Here is a 23,686-nt window from a genome sequence, read left to right on the forward strand (position 1 = left end):
AAGAATAGTAAGTTGCTTTTAAGTAATAGAAAAATCAGACAGACATTAGACTTTTTGACAGCAGCCTCTATGACAGAAGAAAATCAAATGGATTTCAAGGTACAAACAGGAAAAAAAAACTCAAGTATTTAAAAATAAAACAAAACAAATAAAAAACAAGGGTGAGTTCTCCAGTCGCCTGTGAATGAGGACAAGTTCATTAATGATTAATCAGAATCCAGGAACAATATGGAAAAATATAGATTAAGTGATTTTATAGGACAACCAAAAATATATATATATACATAAACTAAAAACTTTCTTCTTTTAATTAGAGGTTTTTTTTACAGTTCAAAAAATGACAAACTTGGAAAAAATATTTGTAACTTATATCACAGATAGCTAATATTCCTATATAATTAGGTTCTAAAGATAGAAAAAAATGCCAAAATTCCTCCACAAAAAAATGGGCTAGATAAGTAATCAGACAGCTCAAAGCAAAAGAAATGCAAAATGGATGTTCAGCATATGAAAAGCACTTCTCACAATAAGAGAAACTCAAAACTATGCTAAAATCCTATTCCTCACTTGCCAGATTGGAAAAATCCAGAAGTTTGTCAACCTACGAGGTTGGCGAGGCTGGAGGAGACAGGCAATCCCAAACACCACCGGACGATACAAATTGTAAGAGCGCTGTAAAGAAGAATTTAGCAATATTTACCACAATTACATATATACTGACCAATAAATCCAACTTCTCAAGATCTATCCAAAGGAATCATTGGTAAAACTATAAACGCATGTACGTGCCAAATAGTTCGTGGCAGGGTCATTTGTAAAGCACTAGATGGAAAAAAACCCCAAATATCTATTGCCTGTTACATTCAAGCTGCCAAACAGAATGTGATCACCTTTTAATACTGCGGTGGGGTGCTCTCCAGAGCTGGTTGTTCCATAAAAGATTAAGTTTCATGGAAATGTTTTAGTAGATTACCTATTCTCTAAGGGGGTGGGGGAGAAATATATGTGTGTCTGTATGTGTGTATGCTAGAAAACTGAAAAAACACAATGGCAGGGAAAGCCATAGAATTTGTTCTAAACGGTTACTTATGGGAGAAGGACGAGGCAGCGATAGAAATCAGACTTACTTGATTATATTTTGTGTTGTTGATGTGACTTTGGAAGGGAGTGAACTATTTACCTATTATTTAAAAGATTAAATATTAAAAATCCCTAAAATGAAATATTAGCCATCCCTAAAAATGAAAATAAGTTAAAACAAATGAGCCTACATATGTCGGCAGTTGGTAGCACAGTGCCAGAGAGAATCTATTCTAAGTAGCTCAAAAACAATAAATTGAAGAACTACATAAATAAATGAACACATTTCTGTGACGTTATGAGTGGTAGTGCTATTCTCAGGCTATCGTGACTGTGTTCTGGGATAAATGACATGTTTTATTATGTAATATTCTAATTATATCATGAGGAAGGTTATTGAAAACCAGGATTCTCCATTTGGGGTAAGACACACAAATAAGATTAAAGAATTTAAGTAAAAACTCTGTAGTTTGAAGTATCAGCATGAATTTATGCTGTATATTACTTTTTTAATGTTTATTCACTTTTTGAGAGAGAGAGACAAAGTGTGAGTGGGGGAGGGGCAGAGAGAGAGGGAGACACAGAATCGCAAGCAGGCTCCAGGCCCTGAGCTGTCAGCACAGAGCCCGATGCGGGGCTCAAACTCATGAATAGTGAGATCATGACCTGAGCTGAAGTTGGATGCTTAACCGAGTCACCCAGTTGCCCCTATGATGTATATTATTTAAAAATATTTCTTGGGGGCACCTAGGTGTCTCAGTTGGTTAGTGTTCAACTTCGGCTCAGGTCATGATCTCACGGTATGTGGGTTGGAGCCTCACATTGGGCTCTGCACCGACAACACCAAGCATGATTTGAATCCTCTGTCTGCCCCGTCCCCCTCTCTCTTTGCCCCTCCCCCCTCCCAAAAATAAACATTAAAAAAAAACTTCATATGGTCAGAAGCTCTATAGGACAAAACACCAGTTCCTTCAACTAATAAATTACAAGAAAAAAGAACAGAGTAGAAACAGAATAACTTAAAGAGATTTCAAAATAGGCATAGACGTATCAGAATAGTCACAATATGTAGACTTATTCAGAATTTGATTCAAATTATAAATAAGATAATTTGTTACAAAACAATTAATACTAATCCTGAGGTCCTCAATGTGCTATAGCTTATATCATGGAAATAGTGTATCTTATTTTCACCTGTGAGATTCCACTAAAATAGGAAGGAAGGCTAATGAGCATATCAACATGGTGGGTTGCAAGTTATTTCAGTTCTTTCTGGGAAAGGTTAGATGTAAGTGATTGAATAGAAATGGGAAAAGGGAATCGTCAGGGTAAGCGTATGCTTAGTTTAGTAAATGCTTAATAAATACTGCCATCAGTTTTCCAAAGTGGTTGAACCAACTTCTTTCTTTCTCTTTCCTTCCTTCCTTCCTTCCTTCCTCCCTTCCTTCCGCCCTTTCCTTCCTTCCTTCCTTCCTTCCTTCCTACCTTCCTTCCTTCCTTCCTTCCTAACTTCCTTCAAATTATTTTTAAAAATTTTTAGAGGTTTTTATTTATTTATTTTGAGAGAGAGAGAGAAAGGGAGTCAGGGAGGGGCAGAGAGAGAGGGTAAGAGAGAGAATCCCAAGCAAGCTCCTCACTGCCAGGGCAGAGCTCCACATGCGGCTCTGACGCACGAACCACAAGAACATGACCGGAGCCGAAGTCAGACGCTTAAACAACTGAGCCACCCAGGTGCCCCAAAAGTGGTCGAGCCAATTTAAACTTCCACTGGCCAGGGGTGACAAAAGCTGTGGAGAAAGGGGAAAACATGCAAGACATTCGGGGGCCCCAGACCCAGGGACCACCTCCTTACAGAACTGGCAGGTGATGAGCCTACCTGCCAGTGACTCAGAAATTCCTCTTGGCTGCAGCTGGTAAGGTTGGGTCTCCACGGAGTGGAGAAGACTTGAGAACAGAGGACAGCTCATGTCCTGGCAGCAAAAAGAACTGTATATCCTAGTGGTTCTCAACGTAGGGAGATTCTGAATTCTCACATGCCCCTGAGCGTTTGGCAATATCCGGACACATTTTGACTCTCACATCCTGCCAGACCCGGGAAGATACTACTGGCCTCTAATCGGTACAGATCAGGGATGCTGCTAAATGTTCTTACCGAGCTGAGTATCCTATCACTCCACGGCAAAGAATTATCTGGCTCCAACGGTCAATAGGGCCCAGTTTGAGAAACTTTACGTGTACCCTTAAGGGGTGGTAATCGAAAGGGGCACAAAAGAGGCTTCTGGGAGGCTGGCCATGTTAAGTTTCTTGATCTGGGTATTAGTTTCATGAGAACAGTCAATTTGTGAAAACTTAGGAAGCTGCATACCTATGTTTTGTGCACTTTTCTGTGCGTATATCCTAATTCCATAAAAGTGAACACTATGTGCTGAGCATTTATATTCTTATGCAAAACCCTCATAATTTGAGTGCTATTATTTCTATTGTAATGATGAGGAAATTAAGCTCCAGGGAGATAACCGGGTTGCCCAAACACAGCCAGTAAGTTGGTGCCTTAGGACCAAACCTTGGATTTGAACCCTTATCTTTCTGGCTCTAGGTCATTGACCTCATCCAACTCTAAGCTAGCAGCAATCAAATGCTAATGAAAGGCAGCTGAAAAAAACAAAAACAAACAAACAAACAAAAAACCTGGCTTTTTATTTTGGTATAGCCCAAAGTTGGGGTCAACCAGTCCTCTGAATTTTCTCCCTTTTTAAATTGTCTATTTTAGGACACGTAAAATTTTTGTTGCCTCTGAATGAGGGAATGGACAGCTATACAAAAGAGAAAAGTGCGTGAAACACAGATCAAATAAGGTAGCAATTTTATAGGTTATCAAGGCATTGGGAGACAAGTTTGAAACTATTAAAGTTTAACACTAACTGGGCAGTTTTAGGACCACATGTGAATTGAATTCGTGCACACTCCCACAGCACTATGAATAATCGAAATCCAGGCTAAAAACCAAGGGTTAGGAGAAAAGGAGGCATTAATTATTAAATAGCTGTGACACTATTCATTTGGAAATCTTTCACAGGAACAGCCAATATGAATACTCAGTAGAAATGGACAGCATGAGCAAGTAACCATTTATAAGAAGCAAGGGAAAAGAATGTCAGGAAACCTCATCATTCAAAAGTCAATAGTTCTAAAATTGCTCAGATTTCAACGTATTCCCTACTCCCCAAGCCCCCACCCCCGCCCCACTGCCCTGACCGTGACTGTTTTTGAAGTGGTTCGTGTAAAATCAAGAATTGGAGCACAGATCAAAACCATAAGCCCAGACACACCATGTGAATTATGCAAACTACCTTCGTAATTGACTAAAACTACGATCTTAAAGTGCCTTGACCATAAATGACCATCAATACATGGTAGCTACTGGTATGGTTGTAACTGGGTCCAGAGTCTTATAAGCAAATACATTGCCATAAATTATGAAGGTTAAACCTGACAATAGTGAGTAGGGGGTGGTTATCTAGAAGTAATCCTAAGATCTGTTTGCTATTTAAAATAAGCAGTAGAAGATTCAGCAGGATCTCACAAGGCTCCGATTTTAAGTTGAATTTGCCGAAAAAATGCAGGCTGGTAGGTTGAAAACTACTGATATTTTTTTAAGGTGGTCATAGAGGTAAACGCTATTGGATCTTGTTAAAGAGAGGCGTCTGGTCAGTGGGTCAAAGGAATCAAGGTTATGTGCTGTTTTAGCATCTTTTTTTTTTTTATTTCGAGAGAGAGAGAGAGAGAGAGAGCAAGTGGAGGAGGGGCAGAGAGAGAGAGGGAGAGACAGAATCTCAAGCAGGCTCCACACTGTCAGTGAGGAGCCCGACGTGGGGCTCAAACACACAAACCTCGCAATCTTGACCTGAGCTGAAGTCGGATGCTTAACCAACTAAGCCACCCAGGTTACCCATGTTTTAGCATCTTTATTAATGATTTAGAAGAGAGAAAGAGATATAGCACAAACATTTTAGGTAAATTTAAAATAGAATATGAGATAGATAGATGATAGCTAGCTAGCTAGCTAGCTAGATAAATAACAGACAATCTGAAAAGAAGAAATGCTCTTCTTATTTGATAAGGGGCTTTGTCTCTAATCAGTCATGTGATAAGTTTCCCGGGACAAAAGTTGCTGAACCTGAGGCTGACAATAAACATAATCAAGGGTAAAACTTTCAGAGTTGGAGATAACACATGCCTGGGTCCCTCACTTTGTGAGCTCAGTTCTGCCCAGGATGATGGCTCTCTGTACAACCCAGACCTTGCTGTCTGACCCTTTCACAAAGTCAGAGACTCTGTCTCCCACTTGTTCAGATTCTCATTCAGAATCCTCGGTCTTCTACCTGGGCTCAGCCCAACGTGCGGTGAGGCGTACAGGCGATTCATACCTCAGGGGAGGAAAATGTTTCCTTTCATTGTGCAAGGAACATTCTACTTGTCCCTGTTCGCTTTTCTCTGCTGGATAACTTCTCCAGCTTGTGCAGACCTTTTGAGATAAAAGCAAAAACAAAATCACGACATTTACCACTACGTAGATCACAACGGTTCTGGTAGATGCATACTACATCATAATGCCAGCTGTTCATTATCCTGTTAAACAAATGATTTCATGTGTTTTTGCTTTTCCAACCAGTTGCTTTGATCTAATAATGAAAATACATGGAGAAGAGAAGCTTGCATGTATTACTGTAATGAATTAAAGGAATGGAAAGCAAATTGAAATCTCAGGATTTCTCAGCTATGAAGACTCGCCTAATAAAACATTTCCCAGAAAAACAGAAGAAAAAAACAAAGCTGGATTGAATAATGAATGAATTGAATTCTGGAGAGCAGACAGCTGACACTGGGCTTCTAGAAAAACACATCCTCCCCCCTAAGGTTTCAAAGGCAGCAAGAAGCAAACTCTGAAGGTTTTGCCCGAAAACACAGGTTCTCTGGTTCTTAATTGGAGTCTATGAATCAATCCTTGGAAATACGTGAAATTTCACAGAGATTTAGGAATATATGTGTACGTGTGTAGAGTTCACCCTTGAACAATGTGGGGGTTAGGAGTGCCGACCCTCTATGCAGTGGAAAAGCCAGGTATAACTTTTGACTCCTCCCAAACTTTACTACTTATGATGCCAGCCTCAATGAAAATATGTATAACCAGTAAAAAGAGAAAGCTTTCTGGAACACTTCAGATCCTGAAGTTTCATGGGCCAATTTGTGCATGTAAATCAATGTTTAATGCTTCAGTAGATGATCAGTTAGAGAAAGTCGTTTTTTGTATTCCTAATAATGAAGATCTCTAAAAAAGGATGATGGATTTGTGTTCACATGTAATTGAATATTTAAGGGTAATGAGATTATGGAGGAACTGTCTGCTTTGGGTTTGTTTAAAATGAGTCCTGACAACTTAAAATGTTTATTTGGATTGGTGCTCTTGTTTCATGTTGAAAATACTAACCATGATCAGCTTCAGATTCTTTAATGGTAAATGAGGAATAAAATTGTCATGCTTCATAATTTTTCTTTCCTCTTAGTAAACATGCAGACAATTACACAAGTCATAAGTTTACAGCTCAATGAATTTCACAAAGTTAACAGGTTCACGTAACAAGAATCCAGACCAAAATGGCAGAACCCAAGAATTCCACTTATGGCTCCTTTTACCCACTACACCCCCAGCCTTCTGAGTTTTAACACCATGGATTGTATTTTCCTGTTTTTGAACTCTACACAAATGAAATCTTTCATGGCACTTATTTGTGCTGTGTCTTGTTTCTTTTGTTGAGTCTTATTTGTGAAAGGTACCTATGTTGTTGCATGCAACATTCGTTTTTCATTTCATTTCTGTATGGTATTTCATTGTAGAGTCATAAGCAATTGATTGTCCCAGATATTGATGAATATATACTGTTTCTGTTTTTGGAATTATGCAAGGAGTGCTGCTATAAATAGTCTCGGGCCCATCTTTTATCCAATGCATGCACACCTCTGTTGGTTATATACTTAAGAGTGAAACTGGGGGAAGGGTCATAGGGCATGCATATGGTTAACATTAATAGATACTTCTTTTCCAAATTGCTTTTACCAATTTATGTTCTCACTCACCAGCAGTATATAGGAATTTGTTTTTCCATATCCTTAAAAACACTTGAATTTTCATGTTAGCCATTTTGGCTATGTGTAATATCATTTTCCAGAGGTTCCAATTTGCATTTGCCTGATGACTACTGATGTCGAGCACATTTTTATATGTTTAGTGGCCATTTGGATAGGCTCTTTGGTGAAGTGACTGTTCAAGTCTTTTGCCCATTTTTGTATTGTGTTTTCAGCCTTGTCATTGTAGAAAATCTTTTTGTATTCTGGATAGAATTCTTTGCCAGATTATATACAGAGATTATGGATTGCTTTTCACTCTGTGGCTTAATCCTTTTACTCTCTTAACCATACTTCTTGAGGAAAAAGTTAATTTTAATGATCTCCAATTTATCAGTATTTTCTCATTATGATTAGCCTTTTGTTTTCCATTTAAGACATCTTTGCTTATCACATAGACGTGAAATCGTTTTCATATGTCTATGTCTGAAATCTATTTTGCCTTCCGCTTTTAGGATTTGCAACTCATACAGGATTGATTTTCATGAGAATAGAGCAGGAGTCAGTATTTATTTTATCCATGTGGATACTAAAGTGACCCAGTGTCATTTTTCAGAAAGGTTTTTTCCCTACACTGCAGGCTGTTCCCACACTGAAAATACGTTACCTTTGACGTAACTTGGGTGAGAGGTTAACCAAATATGTGTGGGTGTCCTGATCTTTTCTACTTCTTTAATCTATTTGTCTACACTTGTCCCTATAGCACATTGTCTAGTTACAATAACTTTATAATACATTTTGCTATCTGCCAGTGTTAATCGTCTGCAAGATTGCTTTGACTATTCTTGGATTGTTGCATTTCCATGTAATTATAGAATCAGCTGATTAATTTCTGCAAAAGTTATGATTTTTATTGGGCTTATATTTAATCTCTTGACATCTTAATATACTGAATCTTCTAATGCGCGAAGCCTTACATTTATTTATCTTCTTTCTCTCAATCATGTTTTCAATGTAGAAGCTTACACATCTTCCATAATTTTGTATTTATATTCATAAGGGATTTTGGTAAGTCATTTTCTATCCTTGTATCACCTTGCTGGATATTGGAGTGAGGATTATATTGGCCTCATAAAATATGTAGAAAAGTGTTATTTTTTTTATTTTTTATTTTTTTTTACTATTTTCTGGGACAGTTTGCATGAGATTATTCTTTCCATAAGTATTTAATTTCATAACACTGTTTTTGTTGTTAATTACATGATTATTACATCTAAAGCATATAGGAAGTACCTGGTAATTAATAAATGGTATAAAATGCTAACTATCCATTTTCCCCGTGTAAATCACCACATTAAAATGCCAGAGGAGCAGGCTTTATACAAAGAGACCTCCATAAAGAAGCAATGTGCTTTATGCCATTCTTTAAGTGTAACCTGTCAACATTGATCCAATTATCCATTGATACTCGTAACATTTTCAGAAGATACTCTATTTTGATTTCCTCACCATTTTACTACCATAAAAGTTAGACTGATACTACACAAAAGAGAGGTGGGTTTTGACAAGAGTAGTTTTAAATGATACAGATCATTCCATCTTGTACTAATGAAGAGTTTTTTGTTGTGAATAGGTATACACTGAGTTCATGACATCTAATTTTTTTTCCTTAATAATTCCATGCCCCTTCTTTCATTATGAGTCACTGTGCTCTCTCCCTGCTCTCCTTCTAGTGGAATTTTTCAAGGGTTACTGCCAGGCTGCCTCCATTTTCCTACGGCTACTCATTTCTCAACCCAAATCTGGTTTCCTTTTTTTTACCATTCAACTGAAATGACTCATCACCACGGTCTCCACAAGTTGCCATGCTGTGAACTAAAGGTCATTCTTCTGTCCTCAACTGATGTGATCTCAGTGGTAGTTAGCACTATAGACCACACCTGTTTTCTTGGAATACACTCCACCAGTTGAATTCTATGACAGTGTATGCCTACTGCTTTTTCTCTTGTTTAATATTTCTATTTAGTCTAGGTGGACTCATCTTTACAGGACTTTTTGAGTATTGAGTCAATTTCTCAAAGCATGTGACTTCAATCATTTCTATGAATGTTGACCCTTAAGCATATATATTGGCATCTGTTTGAGATCCCCTTTTGAAGCCTCATCAGCTACCTCAAATTCAACATCTTCTAAAACCAGGTTCAAGCTGTTCCTTTCATGGCTGCTCCTATAATTCTCTCTTAGCACATACCATCTTCCCAGACCCAACAATGACCAGACTGAGTGCCCTCTTTGTCTCTACTCTTTCCCTCACCCCATAGTCAAGCAACTGATAAGCTCTGCTCATTTTTTCTCCTACCCATCTCACAATTTCAGAATTTCACTTGTATTTTTTCCCATTGATACTATTTGAAGGCCCATCAATTTATCAAGACTTCAAGTTGGCTCTTCCGTGGACATTCATAATTGCTAGTCTACCCACTGCAGCCAGAATATTCTTTTTCAAACTTGAATCTACAAACATCATGCCCCTTTTGAAAGGTATCTGTTTCACGCCGGCTTTTACCAAAGGAACGTAGTCTGTTTTGTTCAGGTAGGTCATCAGTATTCAGTATATGTTCATGAAGTGATAAATGACAAGAAAAAGAATCAGAAAGTTTTTGGGTTTTTTTTTTTTTTTTACCATGCACAAATATATTTTCCTGTGATATATAGGTAATAATGACTTCACCAATATAAGACATCATTTAAATGTTTATAGTGGGCATGCCAGAGCTTATAAATAATATCACACAATATAAGCTATGCACTAAATGCAAGAAATTACTTCCTCTGATCGACCATGCTAATCTACCCAGATCAGCCCTCTGTATACATGAAAAGGGCAGAGAAGAAAAGTCGACTATGACTCAATCAATTAATCTTGTATTTCCTGAGTGTCTATTAGGTGCCAGACAGGGTGCTCCATCAGTGGAGGACAGCTGGGGTCAAAAGCCTCTGGTAACTACGAGCTATAGCAGAATAGGGCAAATGCCAGAAAGATATAGAAGATGTGAGGGAACAAGAGAGAAGGGTGGAATGTAATTCAGACAAGGATGTTAGAGAAAGCCTATTTGGGGCAGGAAACTTTTGAAACTTTTAAAGAAGGGTAGAATTCAGGCACCTGGGTGTCTCAGTTGGTGACTCTTGATAACGATTCAGGTCACAATCTCACAGTTGTGACATCAGGCCTTGTGTTGGGCTCCTCGCTGAGCATAGAGCCTGCTTGGGATTCTCTACCCACCCCGCACCCCCCCTTCTTCCCTGCTCATGCTCTCTCTCTTTCAAAATAAACAAGCATTTATTTATTTTTTTTATTACGTTTATTTATTTTTGAGACAGAGAGAGACAGAGCATGAATGGGGGAGGGTCAGAGAGAGGGAGATACAGAATCTGAAACAGGCTCCAGGCTCTGAGCTGTCAGCACAGAGCCCGACGCGGGGCTCGAACTCACGGACCGCGAGATCATGACCTGAGCCGAAGTCGGCCACTTAACCGACTGAGCCACCCAGGCGCCCCAACAAGCATTTAAAAAAACATAAAGGAAGGTAGAATTTCAGAAACCTGAAAGTATTCCTGGTGAAAAGAACAGTCGGAATGAGGTTTAATCTGGCATAATGTAATCGCCGTGACTCGTGAGAGGTTATGGAGGCCTTGGCTTAGGGGGTGGTGATCAGAAATGGACAAGATAACACAACAGTCAACACTGGATCTACAAATTTGTGGGTTGGGAAGCGTGGGAAATAACATAAGTAACAACAAATGGGATGCCCAGAGTCTCCCAGCCCAGAAGATGCCAGTGCCAGTAAGGGAAATAAGGAAACGAGAAGGAGACTGTGACATTAGGAGTCCTGAACACATCAAGGGAGCAATAATGGAGATTCTGACCCACCGAGGGATAGACGCCTTTAAGACATCCAGGCAGGGCTGGAAACAGGAGCGTGAGGTTTGAGAAGAGAACCAGGAGAGCTTGGCTAAACTTCAACATTCCTACTAAATTATCTTTAATGATCGTACTGTGAATCCACAATCCATAAATTTTATATAAAGCATTCTGGAATCTTTCATCCGAGTTTGATTACTTGTACAAGTCTTCACATTCCCCTTACAACTAACATTTTTAACCTTCAAAGCCTCCTTAATCAATTAACACTTGTTTTCCATTGACAGTTTATTAAAGGTTGATTCGGTCCCGAATCCCAGCTGCTGTCTGCATCCTAAACTTAACGCTCTGAATTCCTGTTGGGTTACAGAGGGAGTAAGAGTCGCTAATGATGGCTCCTTGTTGGACAAATTATTTCATTTTGAAATTGTATAGCCAAAGAACAACAATAAAGTATCAGTGCTACTTTTAAAAATAAATAAGGGGTTATTTTGCTTGCTGAAAGTTTTCGTTCGAATGACTTATCAGATCTCACATGTCTGTTTAAAAATGTCTGACTTAGGTCGTTACAAAATGACAGACTATGATAAACTACATGATAGTCGGGAGTGAGACAATGAGGCATTGTTTACACAGAAGATTGAGTAACTGGTTTCACAAAAGAGGTTCTTGGATATCTATTGTATGTACAACTAAGAGATTTACTGGAGCTTTTATAATTTCTGCAAGGCTCTTTTCCAGCCAGCTTCATTAACTTGAAGCAAATCAAATCATGCAGAAATCTGGCTCAGCCAGAAAGAAACCCAGGAAGATATAATATGAAGAAAAACAGACACGGGATGATAAGGTTTAGAATCTTTGGCATTTTTCATAAACATTTTGTTTGAAGATTATTAAATTACAACCCAGAGAGGAAAAAAAAATAGCAAACCTCACTATTAAATCTGTTTTTTTTTTACCTCGGCTTTGCTTTACAATACATATATATATATATTTTATATATATATAAAACTGCACAAAGTATGTGTCAACAAAATACGGTCGTTACAACTTAAATATCATTTGAACATAAAGTATTGGCATACATTTTATATATGCACAAAATCGGGGTTTTTACCTGGGGGGGGGTACTATGAAATGGGGGCTGTAGGCATCAGATACTATTCAGGATTTGGGGATGATGCTTTTCTAGGAACGCGGTTCTGAGATATAGATGTATTACATGCAGATTATTTTGCTCAGGAACGAAAGATCATTTTGGACTGCTGCCTTATTTTTACCTTCTGCCCCCAAATGCGGGCGAATGAAGGGATTACGACAATCAGGTGAGCGGTCCACCTTCATTCGTTAGTCCCTTGCTCCCCAGCCTTCACCTTTCTTTCTAAATACTTTCAGAATTCATTCATTCATCCCCCGCGTCCTGCAGCTATAATATTGACATTTTATTTTGGAAATAAAGCGAAGTCAAGTCAGAAGAAATGGCGTTTTTAAGGCAACCAAATACTCTCACTGAAACCTTCGCTTTTTGGACGAGTGGTCCCTTTGGACTTTCTGGGGCCTTCCATTGCCAGCAATGGACGGTGAAAGAGGCTGACATCCAGCGCCGAGGTGTTGACCACAATTTTCCATACGGGTCTTCAGTAATCCCGGCTGAAAGACTCCCACAAAGACTTGAGCTGATCTGGGTCATTATTTAAAAATCTATGCATGATATATACTATGTGGGGAGACGATGGCTACCAGGGATTTGCTAACTGGGAAAAACCGACTGCCTCATGTGAACAACAATCTGAAAGGAGTGTGCAGACGGGAGTGGACATGACCGGATCTTCAGGAGAATCTGGTGGAGGTACCATAACAAGTTCAAAGTCCCTCTTGAATCCAGGTGGACTCCCGGCTGTTTTCAAGGAGGCTGTTGAGACCCTTGACAGCCTTACATTACCTTCTACGGGAGAAGGGACATCAGTCTTTAACGGTCTCTGGCTTGTTTCCTTGCGAGGGGCTGACCTGCTACGCAACCGGCACACCCGTGTGCGTGGACGTGAGCACACGTGTGCAATCGGTGCCCGTGGAGAAGCGGGGAGAAGAGGGGGAGGGCTCCACACAGCACGTGTTTTGGAAAGACACCGTGGGGACCACCGGTGGAACAGAGACATCACGGGTCTCACCGACCCCACAGGGAATCGGGTGCCGGTGGCCAGAGTTGGCGCGTGTCCTAGACGGCACTGCGCTTCTTCCGAAGGGGGCTGTGGCTGCTGCAGGGTCTCAGTTCGGCGTACTGCACCTGTGAAAACAAACAGACGGGACGCCGGCGGTTAGGTAACCCTAGCTCGCCACAGTGCGCGTTAATGGCTCCCCGAGGACAAACCGAGGCAAAGGAAGGAAGGTTCAAAGGTAATGAATCATTTTCTAAACACAGGAACATGAAGGGATTAATTGCAGGAAGGATTTGAGAAGTCATGCATCATTTCTTGAAACCAAAATATTAAAAGCAGATTTTTCTAATGAGATGCCTGGGTTTCTACCTGCTCGCGGCACGGCCAGATAATTCTAGGTTTGCGCGTGCCCGTTTTCAGCCACAAGTACACTTAATAACTGCCTCTTGCGAGTGCTTCCCTTAGTACACGACGCAGCGACTTACTAAGAAAGAGTCATTTCAAACTATCTACAATCTCGGAGGAAAAAAAAATGTCTCTGCAAACTATATACATTTATTTGGCCAGAGAGAAGCCCCCCCACCCCCCAAAAATGTTGAAATTGATACTGGCCACAAAGTTAAATAGATTTCTCTTAAAAAGGAATTTCCTTCGCAATGTAATGGCTAAACCATCTGTGATAAACATGAGTGTTCAGAGTGTCCCCAGTGGCAAACTGTCTATTGTGTTATTAGAAAGCACTCTTGGTGACACATGGGAGGATCTCACTAGCATATTGTAGATCCTCCTCGAATGCTCTTTTGCTGTGTCCCTCTGTAATCATGTCACCTCCCAAATGGATGGCCGCTCTGAGGGGCTGCCATGTCGACCGTGTAGAGACAATCCTTGCGGTGGGGCGTGCTTGATGGTGATTTCCTTTCTTCAAGAAGGCAGGGACAACCTCATGTTGCGACCCAAGTGACTGCACATTGCGATCCCATTGCTTTGGTGTGTGGGTTTTGATTGGCTGACGGCAGAATGGCTTTATTTGAAGTATTGTATTACAGACCACATGTGCTCACTGTTTTTTAGCATTTGTGCCAAACTCCCCAAAGACATCGTGTCCCATCACATATGTTGAGCTACACTTTGCCGAGAGCAGATACATGAAAAAAGCACCCTTTCCTTAGAGTGTTTTGTGAGGGTCCCCCAGGGGAGCAGGGGTGACATACCCTCCAATCTTCAATGCAAAACAAACAGGGCCGGGTTACTGTTTTATGATCATGTGATGCAAATGTTAACGAGTAACTTCATATTCATAGAGCGCAGTTATTAGCTAATTATATTATAAAATGGAGGTGAAAGAGAAATAGCATCACGGAGTCTGTTTTAATCTCTAGAACTCAGAATGAAGGGGAAAAAAATTCTAGGGCTTTTCACCTCCAAGTCACTGTAATCCGCACAAAGCCACCTGGGAACCAGTGATGCGACTGTGGCCCGGAGACGAAAATCGATACTTGATTTGGATGCTGTCAGATAATAAAGGGCTGTGTCTTTGATCATCGCGTTGGTACGTCCTACCACGGTCTCCCCATCTACCTATTCTGTGATCTCGATGCTCCTTTAGAGAAATCATTGCCTACCCTCCTTCCTCTGGATTTATGGCAGCCTGATCTGCAGGGGCCTAGATCAGGTATTCTATGAGACTTTCTGGTATTGTTGCCTCGTTTAATCTCAATGCATCCACAGAAACCAGATGCCGCTGGACGAAGTACCTGTGAATAATACTTCCGATCGATCTCCAATTATGTCACGCTATCTCTGCCTTTATGTGTGAGAGTGAGTGGGGGCTTTGCCCTCAGCATCCCTCAGTCTTCAGAGGGGAAAAGATAGAAGGGGAGCCTAGGAGGTGATAAGGGCAAGGAAGAATTAAAACAAATAATAATAATCCTCCTGTCCACTACTTCCCCTAAAATGCCTGCCACGCGGCAGAGGGGGAAAATAAGAATCCCCCCAGCTTGGGATCTCCCATTCACTGAGCTCATCTTATCCTCCTGGGGGAGGCAAGCGATCATAAAACGGAAGAACACCATCACACTATACCCACACAGTAGGGGTTCCAGATCATTCTTAAGTAGCTCTTTTTCCGGGTAATTTTCCGTAATCGTCTCAGGCTCGGGACAAAGGTTTCCTTGCCACCTCCCTGCAAGCCAGGCCGCTTTAAGGATTTTCTGATTCGTTATCTCAATTACCCAAGCACAGCCCTGTGCTCCTCTGACTCTGGGGCTGGCCAGACTTCAGGGTTGGGGTCCCTGCTGGTGGCGGCCGTTCATTACGTACCTTTTGAACATCAGATGGTACCCTGGAGAGGAAGTCTAACAGCTCATTATTGTCGATGGCATAGGGATTTCGAAGCTTCTTAGTAAATTTATTTATGCCTGAAAAATAGAAACACCAGGAGATCTCTTTGTCTGTCTGTGTATCCATGTGTCTGTCTATCTCTTTAAAAACTCTCCTGACTGGGGGAGAGGGGCATTCACAAGTCAAAATTAGTGTAAAACAATTACTAGACCTCATGTCATGCACACGTTGCTGTCATGTGAAATCATTCACAAATGCCTGGTCTTGAACGAAGGCAGGGTGGGGCGGGGGTGGGGGATGGGGGTTCTGTCGGACAGGAGCTCTGCCTTCTTGGACTGTGAAAATCCCATTACAATCCCAGCAGCAGGGCGGCAGAAACACACATGAAAACAGTGTAGCTCATCGGCTTTTTTGGACTACGCTGATTAACAGCCTCCTCTGCTAAGAAAACCAATGTCCCAGATGGGAAAAGGCCTTCATTAGCCCAAACAAGTCTCTGCTTGGGGGCTCTGGACCACACGTAGCAGTGGGAGACGGAGGGGCGGGCGTTGCCTTTTTTGTTGTTAAAAAGAAACTGCAGAAATCTCTCTCCCCTACCCCAACTCATTTGCACCGGTTTCTCTCCTCTCCCGGCAGAACAGAACCTGACATGTTGACTGTAACTGTGATGCTACAGGAAACCGTGAAAAGCTATCACTGGAAATTAGCCTGCTCTGGTTGCTAACTGAATTTACAGACCGCAAGGCGGTGCGTGGGTTTGTCTCGTCCATGGAGTCCCTGCTAATTCAGGACGGGGACCGTAGTAATTAGAGGAGGTTCAATGTGGAAGGTGTCTTTGAAGGGTGCACCTCGGGTGCGTGGGCATGTCCGGGGGGACATTCCGCCTGCGGTTTTCTTTCCAGAGGGGTTGTACCTGTTGGCCACCTCTGTTTCCTACTCTGCTGCTGCTAAGAGCACATCAGCCACTGTCTTTTCACCAAAGGTCAACTCTTTTCCATGCTGAGTTTTCAAAAGCCCAGAGACCGGGTGGTGGGCTTCAGAAGCCTTGCCACGGAGTGTTTGTTTATTAGCAAAGATCAGTGCTTGTTTATTAGCAAAGAGCAGTGCTTGTTAATTACCTGGCCATCCCAATGATGCTGAAAGAATTCTCACCTTCCATGAGCCCTTTTACCCCAAAGCCGGCCCCGACACACAAAAGCTTTGATGTTTCTCTTCATTAAATAGTATTTTGCTTTCCTCTAACGACTGAGCTTCCCGAGTGACATGATAGCTGACACAATGCCAACCTCCCGTCATTTCCTTAGAGGGTCAGATTTACATCTGCTTTGCAAATGGGAGCCAGCCACTGTTCATGAGTAACTGGTGGCTTGGCCGTAGGGCTGGGGAAGGCTTCTTGCGGACGACCCTTTTTCTCTCAAGTCCAAGCTGCACTAGGCCTTTCTTCCCTCTCCCCCCACGGCAAGCTTCGTGTTTCTAGCTGAAATTGCCCCGAGTTCCTTTAAACTGAAATACTCTCGCTGTGTTATTCTAAAGACACTTAATTGTAGCATGGGCTTTTTTGGCAAGAGAAAACAGACAAGGCGAAATGATGAAGGGAGACAAAGACGTATTGAGAAAAGATATATCTTCTATTGTTAATTATATATAGTGTGCGCATCTGGAGCCTTTACAATGAGCAGCAAGGCAGGGATAATATCGCAGCCGATCAAAACACTGCGTTCTTAGTCACTGAGAAGATTATAAACCTGCACAGTAGCTCAAACGCACCAACAAGGGCAGAAGGAGCCCCATAATGCACTGAGACTGTCTGTTTGAACAACTTAGGATAAAAATTACAAGGCGCTCAGATGGCGTGCTGCAAAAGCACACCTTATTTTGTAAAGCCATCAAATGGCGTCATTACTTACTGCATGAGCCCAAGTGTCAACAGGGGATCAGGTACTCCTGGGTCATCATTAAGGGACGATGAAGTGAGGAGCAAGCGTTATGGAACAGCCATATCTTGGCCCCAGCTCTGGCATCCCCGTGTGGTAGCTGCGTGGTTTCAGGCAAACCACTTAACCTTTCTGTGCCTCAGACTACTTACGTTAGAATCTGAGCAAAAAAAGATCTGCCCTATTATATATATAGTGTCGTAGGTTGATGGCAGGATTACGTTGCACAACGTAAGCTAGAAGATTCTGCACTCTGAAATTCTATAACAATGAAGGGGGCTACCATCATCACTCCAGACGTCAACAAACCCCAAACCGAAGGGCGCGGATAGGAGAAGAATCGTTACACTGTTAGGCATGTGATCGCACACGGCCAAATTTGGAAGCTGTACCTTTTTCGGTAGCATGACAGACATGCCTTTCGATTTTTTCACCTGAATACAGAGAGGCAAAGGGCACCTCTGCTGTGAATGTTAATTTTGTAGCACACGAAAACCGTGGGAATCCAAATACTGAGGGATAACGTTTGGCAAAGACACTATCATTTAATGGTCCCGGATCACAAACTGAATAGATCATTAGAGTGTAATGAGATCCCCAGCAAAAAAAAAAAAAATAAATAACATAAAATAAAATAAAATAAAATAAAATAAAATAAAATAAAATATAAATAAATAAATAAAAAAGTCTCTTGAAGAAAGCTGGAAAAATTGGATGACTGCTTTGCACATATGGCCACAGGTGAATAAGTACCTGAAAGAGAATTATAACACTATTTTTCAGGTACTTTTATGAGTGACTTGGGATGTACCCTGACCTCGATACATCAATAGGAGTGGGTGAGATGGGGCTGAGGGTCCTTGCTTGCACATGTATCCAACGCTAAGTGCTTGCCACCAAAAAGACATTGTGGTATGACAAATGGAGATATAATGTTGAATAAGTCATGGGTCCTTCTTTCAAGAAGCTCAAAATCTAGCTTGGGGACTTCATCTCCACCTTGGAACAACAGAAGTACCTCAGAGCAGAGCTCCAGTATCTACGATGTAAATAGAAGGGAAGGAATATGAAACACCTTTCCCAGGGGACAGAAAACCCGCTTGGGATCTCACCCTAAGAAAGGCCTTGCCTCCTAGAAATACATCAAATAAGTGATCAGACTTCAGTACATCTGGTTTCCTTAAGACACTTTCATCTATCCCTCTCAAACCGCTTCTCACGTAATTTTCCAAATCTACACTCCCACACGAGAGAGGTGGGTGGTGGGCTCAAAAGAAATGCCATTCATGTAGACCACAACGATGAAACTTGCACGACTCCTCCACTCGTTAAATATCTGTCAAGTACTTGTTAAAGATCTACTACCTTTATGTAGCTCCACCAGGAACTGTAGGCTAAAGAGGAAAGAAAAGTGTCTTACCCTTCAAAACCTTACAATGGAGTTGGTGAGTCAAGGAACATTGCTTATGGCCATTACGAAATTAGGCTGCTTTCTGAGGCGTATGTTAAGTAATTCTCGTACTTCATGATTAGTTCTACAAAAACATCATTTGGTGTGTAGAATATGGGAATAGAGAACATACAGCTAAATAGCTTTGTTCCAAAGGGTTAAAAATATTGGACCAAATGGGGCACCTGGGTGGCTCAGTCGGTTGAGCGTCCGACTTTAGTTCAGGTCACGATCTCACGGTTCGTGAGTTCAAGCCCCGAGTCAGGCTCTGGGCTGACGGCTCAGAGCCTGGAGCCTGCTTCCGATTCTGTGTCTCCCTCTCTCTCTGCCCCTCCCCCGTTCATGCTCTGTCTCTCTCTGTCTCAAAAATAAATAAACATTAAAAAAAAATAAATAAATAAAAATATTGGACCAAAAAAAAACCCAAAAACAAAAAACAAAAACTCAGGATCTTACCACTTTTAGGACTCACTGAAAATGAATAAATAACTTAGACTAAGCAATAATCTTCTGATCCTTAATAAAGTTGAAAGGAACACTAGAAATTTAAGACATATGAAGTGATCTTCCACATGAGAAAGTCTCTACCAAGGATACAGTCATATAGGAGATGTCTAAAGGAATGTCCTGGGTCCATGTTACCTAATAACTAATTTGTCTTGGAAAAGAAAATAGAATTGTACCGTATATTCCATGATGGCATGGCAGATTTCATTCAATGAGCCAACAGATCGTGTGTTGACTGTCAAAGCCTTTGACTACATCATATATGGTGCACTCATCAATAAACTATAAGCCCCCATCTAGAATGCAAAACGAAAGGACCAGACGCAAAAGACGAAGCTCACAGGGTTACTGTCAGCTCGGGAGAACATAATAAAGTCCACTCTATTCAATAATTTCATCCATAAGCTAAATTAAAACAACAGCAATATCTTATTAATTAGATGCCAAACTTTGGTGTTGGAGAGCTGCCAAGATCTTGGAGGATGAGATCAGACGTCAAAACAATTCTGGATAAACAGAAAGAGGGACTGGAATTCAAAAACTGACGATCACAGGAGGAGATATAGCATAGTCTTCTTTGTGGGGGGAAAGATGTGGAAAAGCAAATCAAGCGTGCACTAGAATGATTAGGAAATCATGAGAAACGGGGTTTGATAAGCTGACCATGCATTCAACTCACACTAGCTTAAAAATGAACAGAATATTGGCCAAATAATCCTCGTGATTTTGAATCATGTTTTGGTTAGGGGCAGACAATAGTTTTAAGATCTGCGTTTTAAAGGCGGCCAGTTGAGTGAATTCGGAAACTCATTCTTAATGGAAAACAATTAAGAAAGAGTGAGACTGTTCGGTCTAAATAGATAACACTTAGTACAGAAGGTATGCTGGGAAATACTTTCACAAAATGTTCCTTCTTGATCAATGGATCTGAAGAGCTCCACGCTCTTTCGAAGGGTCCATAGACCCATGTGCTAGCACTGTAGCAAAACACAGAAACAAATAAACAAAAACTAAGTATGCCTGGAAGACTTTCCCCAAGAGTGAAGGTCATCAAGGCTCAAAACCGACCCCTAAAGAGGGAAATGAGAATATCTTTTTCTTTTCTCAGGCTTGGCGATAAAAGAGAGATCCTTCTTCACACGGGATTTTCACTTCCTCGACGAAACAGAGAACCAGTGGATTATGCTCCCTTAAAATCATTCCACCTCTGAAGTTTTAGGAGTTATTCTATTTTTTCGAAGGCTTTTCCCAGTTCAGAATGTCTACACTTGGCTTTCCTCGTCGGCAGGACTCTACTCCTGTGGGTTCTCTTTGAAAAGAGAATTTAATTTAATGGTTTTAGAAAGGTTGTAGCTTTTTATCTGACATTTGCAGCGTCTCGGCTTTTGCTTAAAGATGAATGCATCTCAATGCAGTCACTTGTGTTTGTAAGTTCTCGGAACATCTTAACATCTGAGGATCCCTGGAAGGGGGTGGCTGTGATTGAGAACTCAGCAGTAGTCATAGGAGCCAAGTAACAGAACACTACGACGGGCAGACTCTTACGGAAAAGGGTTGATTGCTTCTCCAACAATTAACCGACTGTAATGCACCCTCCTTCTATCAACCCAGAGCCCACCCAGCAGCAGACACAAATATTCACAAAGCTGCTTGTATTTTGTCCAGCTGCTAGCTTGCGTAGTAAATCAAGTCGTGACATTTATTTCGAGTTTGTGAATTTGTTTCTGCTTTTGTAGAGCAGCTCAACTTTATATAGGCACACCGTTTACCCTGCTAAATAATAGCTTCCTCTTCCATCAGGCACTGGTTAGGGAGTAGCTACCCACCTTCTTCTCTACTGCTTCTGGATTTAAGTATGGGGTTAAGTTATTTTTCCTCCAGGAGAGAGGAAGTGTCAGAAGCAGACCGGCAGCGACAAGATCTGCTTTTACATAATGTAAAGGGCGAGATGCAGGTGGTTGCTCACTGTTTGAATAACTGTTTCCTCAAAGTTAACCGGGCCCACGACAATATATTATTCAAGAGTATTTATGACTGCGAAAGCCCAAAAGGAAATCACATGCACCATCACATTTTTATTGGATTGCAATTATGCAGGAGGCCTGTACATATCTGTGCTGACTGTTCACGCAATTGGCCTTTTCAGGGAGGTCCTGGAAGTTTTTTGTTCCCCAAACGCCTTCCTTAATCTCATGTTTAATTGCCAACAAGAGCACACTTAAAGTTTATAGTCCCACTTTACAAATGAGTAACTGATTCTTACCTGAAATCGACTGCTAGGAGAAGGACCATGCCCAACTTACCCCAGATTAAAACGATGTACCGGAGTGGAATAAAATACAAAGTGACGGTGGCCACTGCCAGGATCAGGCAGGCCAGGAAGGAAAGGAATGGGACCGTCCAGTTAAACGTGCTGTAGACAAACCACAAAGATGTCATTTTCTCGCATGCTCTGGCACAGCTGTGCTACGTTCATCTTGCCATTGTTTATTTTTTTAAGGTTTTATTTTATTTTTTAAGACACAGAGAGGGACAGAACATGAGCGGGGGAGGGGCAGACAGAGAGAGAAAGAGAGAGAGAGAGGGAGACACAGAATCCGAAGCAGGCTCCAGGCTCTGACCTGTTAGAACAGAGCCCCACGCAGGGCTCAACCCACGAACGGTAAGATCGTGACCTGAGCCGAAGTTGGATGCTTAACCAACTGAGTCACCCAGGCGCCCCTAAAAACCACAGATTTGAATCTAAACATATCAGTAACCACATTAAATTTGAAGGGACTAAAAAAAAAAAATTGAAGGGACTACAAGCTATAATGAAAAGCTAGCGATGGTCAGAAACAAGAAAGATACCTAAAATAGAAATACCTAAAAACAGAAAATAATAGGAAAGGATATATTATGAAGAAACCAATAAGTGGGAGGTGGTGTGGCCATATTAATATAAGATACTAAGGCAATTTCATTTATTGTTTAGAGATAAATACATCACTTCCAGCTGATTAATGATCTAATTCACCAGGAAACTATAGCAATTTTAATACATACAACCCAATTAACATAGCTTTGGAACACAGAAAGCAAAAACTGACCAAGCTTCAAGGAGAAATAGACAAATCCACAGTGGAAAGTTTTGACATACATCTCTAAGTAATTGATACAAGCAGCCCAACCGAAAATGAAAATCAGAATATAAAAGATTGAATGTGGGGCGCCTGGGTGACTCAGTCGATGAAGCTGAGGCATCCTGACTTCAGGTCAGGCCATGATCTCACGGCCCGTGAGTTTGAGCCCCGCGTTGGGCTCTGTGCTGACAGCTCAGAGCTTGGAGCTTGCTTGCTTCCGATTCTGTGTCTCCCTCTCTCTCTGCCCCTCCCCTGGCTCATGCTCCGTCTCTCTCTGTCTCAAAAATAAAAACATTAAAATATATATACATTGAATGCAATCAACAAATTTAATCAATGAATATATATCCAGAACAATATCCTAGATAACCTTTTCAAGCACACATGGAAAATTTACAAAAGCAGGCCATTTTCTCAATGAATATTTTCTGACCATAAAGCAATTAAGCTAGAAACCAGGAACAAAAAAAGATAACCAGGAAATCTTCAAATACTTGGAAATTAAGCAATATGCTTCTTGGCCAAAGAAGAAATAAAAACAGGGAGAAAAAAAAAGTTTTTATTAAATTTGAATGATAATGAAAATATCAACACCAAAATGTCTGGCCTGGAGCTAAAGTTGTGCTTATAGACAATTGTAGAACTTAAAATGCTCTTTAAATGTTAGGAAAATTAGAAAGATGGAAAAAGAGTTAGGAAAAAAATACTGAATTCATCCCAAGGAAAATAAAAGGAAGAAAGGAATAAAAATAAGGGTACTATTAATTAATGAAAAAGAAAGCAGGTTAACAGGTAGGATTAACAAAGGCCAGTGATAGTTCTTTCTAAAGACTAACTTAATTGATAAATCCCCACCAAGAAAGAAGGTTAAACGCAATTAATATCAAGCATAAAAAAGTGGACAAAGCTACAGATCCTACTGACATTCAAGATAGGATTTTATCCAATAAGAGGATTTTATTAACAAATTTATTCCAAAAAGTAGAAAATTTAAACAAAATGGGGAAAACCCAGAAAATGACCACTTATAAAAACAGACGTGAGAAGAAACA

The 23,686-nt window shown here is 40.8% G+C and overlaps 1 protein-coding gene across 6 annotated transcripts in view; it reads right to left on the reverse strand.

Annotated features, from left to right (window-relative positions):
* The window catches only part of MCTP2 (multiple C2 and transmembrane domain containing 2), a 248,416-nt gene continuing 224,730 nt past the window's right edge, over positions 1–23,686 (reverse strand). For 3 of the 6 annotated variants that reach the window (XM_049614045.1, XM_049614046.1, XM_049614051.1), the window contains 3 exons: positions 21,816–21,925; positions 15,601–15,698; positions 6,853–13,409 (listed from right to left, as the gene is read on the reverse strand). In XM_049614045.1, coding sequence (XP_049470002.1) covers positions 13,341–13,409; positions 15,601–15,698; positions 21,816–21,925 — 277 coding nt within the window. In that variant the 3' untranslated portion in view covers positions 6,853–13,340. Of the gene's footprint in view, positions 673–3,551; positions 13,410–15,600; positions 15,699–19,688; positions 21,926–23,686 lie in introns of those variants that run through there. The other 3 variants (XR_007453911.1, XM_049614044.1, XR_007453912.1) reach the window with 3 other exon arrangements.

Source organism: Panthera uncia (assembly GCF_023721935.1).
Source record: "Panthera uncia isolate 11264 chromosome B3 unlocalized genomic scaffold, Puncia_PCG_1.0 HiC_scaffold_1, whole genome shotgun sequence".
Classification (NCBI taxonomy): Eukaryota; Metazoa; Chordata; class Mammalia; order Carnivora; family Felidae; genus Panthera; species Panthera uncia.